The sequence below is a fragment of the Lepidochelys kempii genome, chromosome 2, assembly GCF_965140285.1.
Source record: "Lepidochelys kempii isolate rLepKem1 chromosome 2, rLepKem1.hap1, whole genome shotgun sequence".
Lineage (NCBI taxonomy): Eukaryota > Metazoa > Chordata > Testudines > Cheloniidae > Lepidochelys > Lepidochelys kempii.
In genome coordinates this window covers 155262083-155275437 of record NC_136381.1, presented here as the reverse complement: position 1 = coordinate 155275437, position 13355 = coordinate 155262083, and the positions used below count along the sequence as shown (strand labels likewise).

At 41.4% G+C, this 13355-nt stretch overlaps 1 protein-coding gene across 1 annotated transcript in view; it reads left to right on the top strand.

Moving 5' to 3' along the window:
* LOC140907180 (uncharacterized) overlaps window positions 1–10219 on the top strand; it is a 67001-nt gene extending 56782 nt beyond the window's left edge. Inside the window, exons 16-17 of the mRNA XM_073332520.1 lie at window positions 3438–4277; window positions 5475–10219. Of these exons, the coding sequence (XP_073188621.1) occupies window positions 3438–4277; window positions 5475–5530 (896 nt within the window). The 3' untranslated portion in view covers window positions 5531–10219. The remainder of the gene's footprint in view (window positions 1–3437; window positions 4278–5474) is intronic.
* The last annotated feature ends 3136 nt before the right edge of the window (window positions 10220–13355 follow it).

The window sequence follows — 13355 nt, the reverse complement described above, 5'->3', positions numbered from 1 at the left end:
CGCTCTACTCCGTGCTCATTAGGCCTTAACTGGAGTATTGTGTCCAGTTCTGGGCACCACATTTCAGAAAAGATGTGGACAAATTGGAGAAAGTCCGGAGAAAACCAACAGAAATCATTAAAGGTCTAGAAAACATGACCTGTGAAGGAAGATTGAAAAATTGGGTTTGTTAAGTCTGGAAAAGAGAAGACTGAGAGGGGACATAACAATTTTCAAATACATAAAAGTTTGTTACAAGGAGGAGGAAGAAAAATTGTTCTCATTAACCTCTGAGGATAGGGTAAGAAGCAGTGGGCTTGAATTTCAGCAAGGGCAGTTTAGGTTGGACATTAGAAAAAACTTCTTAACTGTCTGGGTGGTTAAGCACTGAAATTTCCTAGAGAGGTTGTGGAATCTCCGTCAGTGGAGATTTTCAAACAGGTTAGACAAACACCTGGCAGGGATGGTCTAGATAATACTTAGTCCTGCCTTGAGTGCAGGGTCTGACCCGTGTGCCTGGGGCAGCCCTCACTGGAAATGCCAAGGTCAGGGCAGGCTGCAAAAGGGAGAACAGGTACTCCCGAGACTGGTGGGTAACATTGAAGTTAAACTCCCCAACCAGTCACAAACTGTGCTTCTGACCCCCCACACTAGTTATCAAGAAGCAAAAAAGGAATCTCGCAGCCCCCTTATTGCATTCCAGTTTTCTGGCTCCCAGTCAGCACCTAGGTCCAGTACAGTGAGAAGTTACTTAAAAAACTCTGCTCACATATACAAAATGTTCTTCTGACCCCAAAGGGTCAGCCACATTGCCAGGTCAGTGTAGGTTTGGATCTTACCCAAAATACTAGCCAATCCTTTAGTGCTTAAAGCTAAAGGTTTATTATAAAGAAAAAAGAAAAAGAGAGATGTTAAATGGTAAAACACTCACATACAATGACTTTAAAGTCCATCCAGTCCCTAGCAGTATTAGTGAGTTTGCTGGCTTGAAAGTCCCGCTGGACACATCCACAACTTGGATGGGTCATTCAGTCCTTTGTTCAGAGCTTCAGAAGTTTGTAGGAAGGTTACTCCAGGGGTAAGAAGCAGGACTGAGGACAAGAAGCAGAACTGAAGACAAAATGGAGAAGATGCAGCTGCCTTTTATAGTCTTTTTGCCATATGTCAGGTACTTCCTTTATTTCGAACACATTCATAGCAGAGAGCACATGACTTTGAAAGGCCTCTTAGAGTTCTCTTCTTAAGCATGTCCCTGCATGCCTTGCTGATTCATATACCTTGCCTTCTGTCAGTTGTATTGCTGATGTCCCTTAATGTGCTGTCAAACAGGGTAGGCAGTGCTAATACCAATCTGTCTGGATGTGTTACCCAGATGCATAGCACAAGTTTGGAACTACAGACGTACCATACATATAATTTACAATACAAAGGTGATATAAACACATAAACGAGATTATCATACCTGGCAAGTTATAACATTTTTGCAGATAACCTTACCCGGCATATCTGGCATAACTCATGGCAATTTTACAATATTGGTATTCATAATATCCTAAACTGTCCCCGAGATTCCATACAGTGTCACACGGGGGACTGGACTAAAAGACCTCTTGAGGTCCCTTCCAGTTCTGTGATTCTATACATGAAGTGAATAAAGCAGCAAAATTTCAATGTCTGATGCATATAATTAGCTAGAAAAAAATAGATTTGAAACTTGAAGCATTTTGGTTAAATAGGCAAAGTGAGAAGGTTAATAGAAATTGGAGAAAAGTTAGAATTTTAGCAGATTCTCAAAAGCTCTGTGTAAACAGGATATTGCTTAAAGCCAAGAAGAAAATTCTCAAAGATGAGCTGCAAAAAATATTTTAAATCAGGCTTGTATCAATATTTTATTCATTATGTTGTAAAGGTTTTACTTTTGTAAAATTCCTTCCTTCGTTTTTTTCCATTTTAAATGCAACAGCCTCCCCTTCAAAAGAACAGTGACATTCCTGATATTTCTAAGACAAAGACCTCCTCTTTATCAGAATGTTAGTAATTTGAGTTAAAACAGATGTTAACAACTCTTGGAGTTTTACCACTGACTTCAGTGGGAACAATGAGGCCAGCCCTAAGCACTTTTGGAAATCCAGTCCCCAAGTATGTAGACCTCACTGAGAAAGCAGATTCTGCAAACAATAGAAAGGCTGAGCACTGAAAATCTCCATAATAATTGCGTTAAATATTTTTGGCATTCCAGTTTCTAAACTGGCCTAAAGTGACATGAGAAAAGTAAACCTGACAAAGTGCTGTGTTAGTTTCATCTACTCCCTTCTGAGGTTCATCTTGGACATACATTCTAAACGTGGTGGCTGAGAGGCAGATACTTTTTTTTTTTTTTTTTACCTTCAGTGTCTTCAGATTATAACTGTTTTTCAGGCACTTTAACATTTGTGTTATCCTTCATTTGAGCACAATACTATTAGTTGGTGAGGCACACAGTCACAGCTTATTTTCATGGATTTGCGTCTTTTTGTTTTTTTGTTTGTTTTTGGACTCGCTGGCTGTTACCTGTTTGGGAATCTTTGCCACCTAGATTCCTTATCTAGAACTAAACTTCTTTGTAGGAAATGTCAGAAACTTCATTAGTATATGCTGTCTATCCATTGGTGGTACATTCATGCTACCCTTAGTGTTCAGACTCGTACATGAGTATACTATTAAAACGGTCTTTAAATTTTAAAAACATTCTTTTGACACATTGTACTCTTGTGTCTGTAACTATTGCTGTCTTCAGTCATTCTGTGCAAGGGCTTGCCTACACATATAAATGTTACTGCTTTAAGTGTACTGGAATAGTTGAAGTGGTAGAAAACCCTAGCATGGATTAAGTTATACCAGAATAAAGGTGAATAATATCAAAAGGGAAGAGGGGAGTAACCTGTACAATTTCAGACACCCTTATACGGATAGAACGGTGTCCACATTGGGGTTGTACTGATATAACAAACCCACAAACCTAACTGGATAGTTATACCTGTACAGAAATGGTGTGTGGACCAGGCCAAGTAATTAGGTACTGGGGCACAACCGAGAACTACTTTCAGAGAACAGCTAAGGAAAATGCTTCTCTCTCCTGTGAAGGTAGTGTGTTTAATTCAAATATTTGTGACTTAAGTGATTTAACTATTTTTGAGTCAGAATCATTCACCCACTTTCCTTCATTAATTTTATTAACATTTTATTACAAACCTGGTGAAAAGGCAACTGATGGTGGTGGTTTAACATTTTGCCCACCCAGTAGGTGGTGAGACACATAAGTGGTTTTTAATAATTTAAATACTATCCTAAAATACAAAGGGGGTAAACTTCCAGATTACCACCCACCCTCCCCGCCATGGGCTTAGTTAAGTTTGACCAACTTCTGCTGCTGGCCTTTCTGTCATTTTATTTAAGTTTACCTGCATGTTTCTTTTCAGGAAATACTAACTGGAATCAAGATTTTTCGTCTCAAAGACCTGAACAGGCACAATTTACATCACAATTAGATGCAAACCCTTCATTCACCACTGCCAGTTCATACAGTTACCAACCAGGTGATGGATCATCCTCATATGGACTAAGACCTAATGATTCTGCAACAATGGCTGCACTCAGTAATTCATTTGCCCTTCAGACGGGAGGCTTTGCTACTGGAATCAATGAATGGCTGAAGCAATTCAACCAATCTGCTTCTGTATCCTCCCAGTCCACTTCAGTTGGAGGCACCTCTCCCTACTTCACATATTCAGGAAGTGGGTATTCAACAGAATACAAGTCTAATAGTGCCCAAGGAAACAAAACTACTGCACCTGATAACAAAATGGCTTATGGTGTTGGAGGTACAAACTGGAAGAGTCAAAGAGCATTTACAAATACAAGGAATTTACCTGACCAGAGATCAACCTATTCTGCTTCCTCTGCTACATATCCTTCATCTGGAGGATATTCAACAAACTATCCTTTACAAGGCTGTTCGTCTTACTACAGGAGTGGGTCTGCAAATTCCACTTCTTCATCAAGAGGTGGTTCTAGTTGGTCAGAAGAATTGAGATACCAGAAATCAAATTTCAAGACTGATTCGACCTCATTTCGTTCCTCCTCTTCTGTCCACAATTCATACAGAGATTGCCAACAACAAGACAGAGAGTCAGATAAGATGTTTGATGAAAATGCCAGTGGTCTTACTCCCAACATTCTGCATAGACTTCGAGGAAAGGATGTACCTACAATGACCAGAATGCTCAAGCAGCTGACTCCATATTATCCAGCACTTCAAAGTAAGATTGTAAAGATTTTAAGCTTAGTAAAGACTTGTTGATCTAGTTTGTAGTTTGAAGTGCTACGAAGCAGTAGTCAAAGGTTCAAACTGTGCAGAGGGCTGACATGGCTTGTTCAGTTGTGAGGGTTGCTTTTGGGTTGACTTCCCTCAACATCACATTTGCAGCTCAAGATTGGCATTAATATTGCTCTGAAGGGAGCTCAATTTAACTCTTCTGAGGACTGATATAATTGTTTTGGTGATGTGGTTGTGGGAAAGTGATGTTATGAAATGGGAGAGAATCCTACCTAATTTTAGTTGGGGATTGGTCCTGCTTTGAACAGGGCGTTGGACTAGATGATGTCCTGAGTTCCCTTCCAACCCTGATTTCTATGATTCTGTGCATTGGGGGGTGGGGGAAGAGAGCTTTGGTCTGGGCTGTCTGGCTGTCCAGGTTTCAAATTTCATAAAGCAGCCAAAAAGAAAAGGAGTACTTGTGGCACCTTAGAGACTAACCAATTTATTTGAGCATAAGCTTTCATGAGCTACAGCTCACTTCATCGGATGCACGAAAGCTTATGCTCAAATAAATTGGTTAGTCTCTAAGGTGCCACAAGTACTCCTTTTCTTTTTGTGAATACAGACTAACACGGCTGTTACTCTGAAACCTGTCATAAAGCAGCCAGTTTGCTTCAGACAAGAGTGGCTGCTAAAGAGAGACTGAGTACAAATAACTGGATTGGGGGAAATCTAGCATTGGCGATAATAGTAGAGAGACATGCAAAATGTGTGTCAAACACACTTGGGGATAATTTTTTTACTAGTAAAGTATTTAAACAGACAGTTTGATATTGATTCTGACTGCTGTTGAGATGGTAATTTGTCACATTATTTTGCTTTGGTATCTACACAAATAAGCATTATGAATTGCAGTTTGTTTTAAATAGTAGAAAAATATTCGTTTTTATGAAATGTATTTCTAGAACATTTAAGGCAGAACTGAATTAATATATAACTGGGGCCAATCATCATGTTGGTGAATTTGCCGGACCGATAATGCAAACTATTCGACTATATTAGAATTAGGAAAGTTAGTTAAGGAAATTAGGAAAGCTAAATCTCTAATTTTTAACGTGGTATCTGATATATGCATTTATGCAAAGTTGCATAAAAATGAATGAATAATTTAAAGATTTTTTCTTTTTTCCTTCACCAGAAATCAATATTGAAACATTAGTCAAAGCATTAATTGAAACTAGAGAAATAAATTAAGAAGATAAAACAGCTGAACTGGAACAGATGAACAGAACACTGAAGAATCTTCATTTTGAGTTTTTAGGAAACAAACTGAACAATTTAGTTCTGGATGTGGTTTGTTTTTTTGTTTTTTGTGGAAGGGGATAGGGTTTGTTTTTAGTACAGTAAAAATGTAGTTGGAGCACAAATTATTGTCATGGAGATGAATATACTGTCCAGGCATTTTTATGCATTTGTTAAATATTTTTAGTAGATTGCAGTGAAAACTCTAGATTTTTGAGGGCTGGTTAATATTAATCACCCTTTTCCAAAAAAAAGGTTTTGTATGTTATAATCCATTTAGAAAGAATATTCACTGAAAATAGAGTTCCATTGCATGAAAAATACAGAAATGCATTACTTCACATATGAACAAATGGCCAGTTCTTCTAATTTTAGACTTTATAACTAGTTAGGGTACATTTTAGAAGTGACTATACTGAATTTCTTTTTGGAACGCATTAAAATGATGGGCCCTAAACAAAACGTTTCTCCTACTGTGAACTCAAAATGTGCTCTTAAATAAGAAAATGCAAACACTTGTTAGTGGAAAAACTTAACCAATGTTATTTTTAAATTGTAAAAATGCACACAAATATGGAAATACAACCAGAATTACATTGTATAGAATAGCATTCTGCATTTTCAATTTTTATTTGTGTTAAAAAAAAAAAATCTGAGCATTTTGCAGTGTTTATTTTCCAAACATTAAAACCAGGGTGAAATTGGGTTAAAATATAAAAAAATAGAAAAATTGAGGGGGAAAAGAAAAACAAAAAAACCCTTTTGTAATATACACATTTTACTACAGTATACACTTTTTTTAATGTACAAAGGGATATTTTGTCTCTCTATGAGCTAGTAGGTTTTCCAAGTATTCTGGTTTGCATATGCTTCCATAATTTTCTCCCAAGTATCCTCACTCAGATTGAGCCGCTTGCTGTCTTGGAGGTAATCCAATTTTGAAAATGTGCACTCTGCATCAATAAATCCCGGGGGTACACTCAGAGCTCACCGTGCTACTTTGCTGAAGTTGGGAAGTATGTCTTGATGACTGTTCCAAAAAGCCCACACATCCAGTTTCACATTGTCAGGGTCAGGCAAGTTCATGTAAGCAGTAAACTCCCCTTTTAGATTTGAAATCTTATCGTTAGTGGCAAATGGTTCAAACGCTCTGGTCATAGTTTGCTGCAAAATTCACCTTGAGGAAGGGGTGCAACACCTGGATGACATTCCAAAAAGAATCTTCTGCACCAAACACTTTGGGGTTCAGGTTGTGCGTCACAGGCATCTCCCATTTCTCACTGAGCATTGAGTTGACCGTTTTGAACGCTTTTTTGGTTTTCTTGTGTTCTGGGGTCAGAAGGATTTCCAGAAATGGCTGAGTTTTCTCATCATATGTTTCTCCTTCACCTTTTGTGTTCAGTTCAGCTGAGATTTTGGTTGTCAGGATCCAGTAAACCTCTGTTTGGGCACATGTGTTGGCAGTAGTCTGAGAAACACAGAAAACGCTGGAGTTATCACACAATGTTTCCAAGTTTTCAACAATGAACATTACATTGGTATGCAGAATGTGGCAGTCATTCTGGTTATTTGCCAGTCTCTTCAGAGTTTCTGCTTTAGAACCATCAAAGTTGGGATGATCTAGAGACGCATTATTTACATGACCGGCAGCGAAGTACAAACTCATCCACCGATGTGGCACAACAGGGGTAGGTAATCAGCAGTCGGCTCTGCACTCATCTTGCACTGTGGGAAACAAAACCTTCATCTTGTTTTCATGCTTGAAAACGGCCCTGAATCCAATGAGGCAAGATTTCAACTCTTTCATTTCTTCTGTAGCAATAGCTGCTGACAGCGCAACATTAATCAGATGAGCAGGACAGGTAATACGTTGCAGCTCCGGTTTTTGAGTGAGTTCAATCTCCTATGCAAACTTAACCATCTAGGAAGCAGAATCTGTGTGTGTTGTGGCCATGTTTTCCCAAGTTAGTTGGTACGTATCAAACATGTCAGTTATTGCTGCGTCGACAAAATGGGTGGCAGTAGATGGAATGAATGTCACATCAGCACAAAACAATTTTGCTTTGAAATCAAAAACTGAAAACAATCAGATGGTCCACACACATCAGAAGACGCATCAAAAATCAGACTAGAGACCACATTGCCATCAGTTTACATATTAAAGCATCATCATTTTCTTTCAGATACGTATGAGTGAGGATGTCTGCATTAGAAAGAGCTTTTGCTGCTGGACAGTATTGTGACAGTCACCACTAGGCCCATCTGCAATTAACAGTAATTGTCCAGCAAAACAAAGAGCACACACACATTCATTGACACAATCATGCTTTGTTCTCCCTTTCATTAAAGCCCAGTGAAAGCTCCTCATATTGACTGTTTATCCCAAAGCTCACCTTCTTCTTCAAGCTTCTTGTGTTGCTTGCTTTTGACATGCTCCTTTATTCTGTCAGCATGAACACTGACCCTCAATGCTGCAGTACTCGCAGCGCAATGCATCTTCTTCACTCCCAGCTTTACTTTTCTTGAAAATTTCTAAGCACTGATTTTCTCGTTGGTATTCAGGCATAGATCTGTGTTTTCACCCCATGTTTCCCTTTACCTTATTTTTATCTGTGAAGGAGTGATTGTTTAAATTCAGCGCCACACTAAACAGATGCAAAGAAATAGGTGGGTAGCGTCTTCATGTGAGCCAATCCTAGCGCGATATTAACATTCAATTTTTCCGATTTCTACTGTGTTCTGTGTGTTAAAGCAATTCCATAATGCAATTTTAGAGCTGCAGGACACAACAATCATGTGAAGTGTTAGTATTTAACAAAGTAAGTACCCAAAAAAAATAGTGGATTGATAATTGGGTGTAAATCAGAAAAAACTGCACTACTTTATTAATAATAATAATTAAAAAAAAAACACCTGGTAATGGTGAAAATTGGTAAAAACTGAAAACACAGAACACCAAGAATGAGACAGTTAAAATCATCACGAGGCCTAGAACAACCCACATACGTCAGCACCAGCCATCTTAAGACAATTGGTGACTCACACCAAAATAGAAATTCATCCTTCCTTTCATTTTCAAAAACAAACTAGGAAATATTGGAACCTGTGTGAAATCCAATGTCAGTATTGGGGTAAAGTTCAAATATAAAAAAAATCACAAACTTAAAAAGTAAGTGAACCCTTTTCAATTCATAATCATATTGAGGTTCTGATTTCTCTCCCTCCCACCCTGCGGTGCCGAAATCCAACTGACATCATTAGGGGTTATGAATGCACAGGACCTATGTTTTTTTTTTTTAAAGTCAGGCTCTAGATGTCTAAAATATAAACTATTGACAAAGCTTTATCAAGCCTAACATGAGATTAAAGATTTTAGATACAGAATTAAAAAGGGACTAGGACAGCTAATTATAAAGATCCGTTCTGTTCAGTGCCTTTGAGGAAACTGTATTCTGTGTTGTAATGCAGACAGTGTAATTTTCTTTACTTCTCACCCACTTTTATGATGCTTTCATTTTCTGCATTAAGACCTAGTGGTGCTGCAAAACCATCGCTAGCTTCATCCTAGGTTTCCATGAGATGTCCTATTGCTTCCCACTAATATCTTTTATACTCCATTATCGAATATTGTACAGGTTTGTCTGAGGCATTTCTTAACACAAGCTACAAATGAACTGATTATGGTTCTTTTAAACTTTACCCTCAAGCTCTCCTCTCGGAAGCTTAAATAGTTTGCTTGTGGGTCAGCTGATAGTTGTCATCAGAGATCCAGTTTTTCCTCCCCGCACTGGTTGTAATAATTGAAAGATTTCAAGTTGTTTTAATAATTCAGGCTGTATGGTTATTGCTAGATACCTGTATGGACAAGTTATAGACAAAATGGACTTTTGGAGAGGAAATAAGGAGGCTTATCCTTTTAACTGTGTCTTCAGTGAGTATCAAAGTTTCCTTTTTGAAAAAGTATGGAAGTGGTAACTGTTGTCCTAAATGAGTGCAGAAAGCATAGTAAAAAGGATAGAAATTATAACCAAAGAAACATTACTGCAGCTTTTTTAGGGCTGTACTGAGGAGCTTGTACGTTTTGATCTGACCTTTTAATTGGCAGCCATAGCTGTGTAGGGAAGAGTAGGGATGACATACTGCAGGTTTCACTGAATTGGAGAACATCACGAACACTGACCTGGCCAAGATGCCAGACTACTGTAGCAGCTGGCATCTCCAACCAAATGTGACCAAGACAGTGTTGTGCAGCTTTCACCTCCACAACATAAGCAACCTCAACAGAAAACTGGTCTGCCTTGGTGTCACAGCAGACTGCTCTGACTTACTGCAACCATCTAAAAAAGACTGGTGCCAAAATCAGGACTGGAAATAATCTAATGAGCAAATTAGCCAGTTCAACATGGAGCATAGCTCTGGCACCGTGCTATTCCTCAGTGAAATACTGTGCCCCTGTATGGAGTCATTCACCTTACACTAAATTGGTCGATGTCAAATTGAACTTGACCATGCACATCGTCACAGGCACCCTGTATCCACGGCTACCAGTTGTGAGTAACTACCTCCTCCACACATTCGTTGCAGAGAGTCTGCAGCTGGACTGATGGAAAAGCTACATGCCAATCCAGTTCTCCCACTGTACATGGACATCTTCAGTCACCCTACAGCACAATTTACATTGAGACATCCATTGTGGTCTCAAATGTCAGATCGGAATCTGTCAGCAGCAGCCCTATGGCACAATAAGTGGTCAGCCAAAGCCATTTGGAATGGTTTCCTTGTTGCTGATCCAACCGTTCGACCTTCAGGATTTGACCTGCCACATCACCTATGGACTCTGCTGAACACTGGCCAAGGAATATGTGCAGCCATTCTCTACACGAGGTCTGTGCGATGACCCACTTTGTCAGTGTGGTCTCTAGCAGTCAATGGCACATGTTGTCAATGAGTGTCAATTATCCAGACTTCAGGGTGACCTTCAGGCCTTTCATTCTGGTGATGAAGCTGCTGTCGCGTGCTCTGCAAGCACTGCAAATGCTAGAAGAACTGCAGCTGTTGCTTGGTCCTTTGGATTAGCTCCCTCTCCTGATGGAGTGAAAAGTATTTGAAGGAGGCAACCAAAAATGCAGCAGCAGCAACTTGACTAGATTAATAGAAAGGATAATATGGAAATATAGGAAAGATCACCACGGGCACGCAGAAGGGAGGGACTTTGTGTGCAAGGAATAAGAAAGCACTTTCAGTTCATGAAGTTAAAAAACTAACTTGGAAGTGTACAGATGAAATTGGGAAGAAAGTTAGGTCTTGTTTTAATTATGCATTACAGTATCTGAGGAAGTCAGTTTAATTTTTAATGCAGTATGTGGCAAATGGCCAATGCTATTGTGGTGGGTCCAGCACTTTTCCTTGGTGTGGTGGGTCAGGGTACTGCCCCTGCCCCTACCCCTGCCCCTGCCCCTATTTTTGGACTTCTCAAGACTGGGAGAGAAGGGGAGTGGGGAAGGGTCCCAGGTTTGTCCCCTATTCCAGTCCCAGCCCCTTTGGCTTCACAGGCTTCTTATCTTCCTTCCCCCTGGGCAGGGTTTATCTGTTTTCTTTGCTGGGGGAGTCCCTCTGCCCTGCTTGGGCACAGGGCTCCCTTCCCTTGGTATTCGAATCCTCTGGTCAACACTAGTACACCTCCAAACTAAGGCAGCTCTCCTTCCCTCTCCTGTCTGACTGAAGCAGGGGTTTTTATTAGGTCTTGAGCAAGGCCTTAATTGGTTCCAGGTGCTCTAATTAACTTGTAGTAACCTCTCCTTAGGCCTGGTCTACACGGCGGGGGGGGGGAATTGATCTAAGATACGCAACTTCAGCTACAAGAATAGCGTAGCTGAAGTCGACGTATCTTAGATTGACTTAGAATCACTTACTTTGCGTCCTCGTGGCGTGGGATCGATGGCCGCCACGACCCCGTCGACTCCACTTCCGCCTCTTGCCCTGGTGGAGTTCTGGAGTTGACAGCAGAGCGATCGGGGATCGATTTATCGCGTCTACACTAGACGTGATAAATCGATCCCTGATAGATCACCAATCCGGTGGGTAGAGGAGATGTAGCCTTAGTCTATAGGGAATAAGGCTCTGATCATGCTGGGGCTTATATACCTCACATCTATCACTCTCCTGCTGCCCTCTTGCCCTGCTGTATTTCATATTTCTCCCCCCTTCCCCCTCAACACCATGGGGTTGGGCTACTGGGGATGAGAGGCAGTACTGTCAAGATAGGCAGTCAGTGTTGCTGTGTGGGCTTCCGGCCCTGTACTGTACCCGGCAGTGGAAGGGTTGTTTCTGTACATCCACTGGAGCAGAGCGTGGTCTGTCACGAGGATGAACCGCCATCCCAAGAGCTAGTATCGGAGTCTCCCTGACCCGTTTAACTGCCAGACTTTCCTTTTCGATGACAGCATACCATTGCTCCCTGGGGAAGAGTTTCTGGCTAAGGTACAGGATTGAGTACTCCTCCTCTCCCACCATCTGCAAAAGGATGGCCCCTAGCCCTAGCAAAAGGATGGCCCTACCGCAGAGGGATCCAGCTGTAGGCTGAATTCCTTCTCCAAGTCTGGGGCTACGAGCACTGGATTACTGCAAGGGGCCGTCCTTAAGTCTGTGAATGTTTCTTCCGCTGCATTGGTCCGCTTTATTATATGTGGACCCCAAGCTTTTATCATGTATGTCAGTGACCAGGCCCTCATGGTAAAGTGGGGGTGAACCTACTCCACTACTCCAAAAAATGCTCCGACTTGCTTTTTGCAGTCCAGTGGGGGCCAACCCTGTATTGCCTCTTTGTTCCACTGGAGTTTCACCAAGCCCCTTCCTACTACGTACCCGAGGTATCTGGCCTCAGCTAGCCCTATCGCGCACTTGGGAGGGTTGGAAGTGAGGCTGGCCTGTTTAAGGGTGTCTAGTACCGCTTCTACTTTCTCCCCTCTTATTTGCACTGCTCCGAACAATAGATCACATGGTATGGCTCTGGGCCTTTGGTTTTCCTCTCTATGGGCAGGCCGTTTGCATTTAGTGGATCATAGGCTTAGTCCTAACCGAAATTGGTTGATCGGCCCTAATTTTGTGGAGTCTGTTTCAACTCTGCCCCCGGTGCTGGGGATTGCCTCTGGGTGCTCAACGGTCCAGGCTGTCTCCTCACCTCCCAGACAGGCTTGCCTACCAACTAAAGCAGCTTTCTAGTTCCCTGCCAAAATCCTGGTTCCTAACCTTTTATCTGCCCCTTTCCCGCCTTGATTTTTGGGGCTTCCTGGGGCATGAAAATAAGTCTGGGGCAAGTCCAGCAAAAATTGGTCAGGGCTATCTCTGGGTGCCTCAATTTCAGTCCGGGGGTTGCTACCCTCCCCTAGCTCTATTGGGGGGAGTAGGTTCTTGAACCTGGGCCGTCCCTACCAATTAAGACTAGGTAGGGGAGTCTGGGGACCACCTCTGCAATGACTGATAGTATTTCCTTGGATCTCAATCCATACTGGATCGTGGGGTAGAAATTTATGGTGCTATGGACACACATTACTCCTGTGGTTTCGGCCCAGGTAAATTGGTCTTTCCCTACTAACTTCCCCGAGACCAGCATGACAGCACTCCCAGAATCCACCAAGACTGTGGTCTCAATGCCATTCATTTTTACCAGCCTGGTGTACCCATGCGGGGTTGTTGTAACCCCCGCCAGGCCAAGTAAACTACATAACTCCCTGTAATCCCCTAGAGTGCAGTACATGGACTCCTCTGTGTTGGGGCA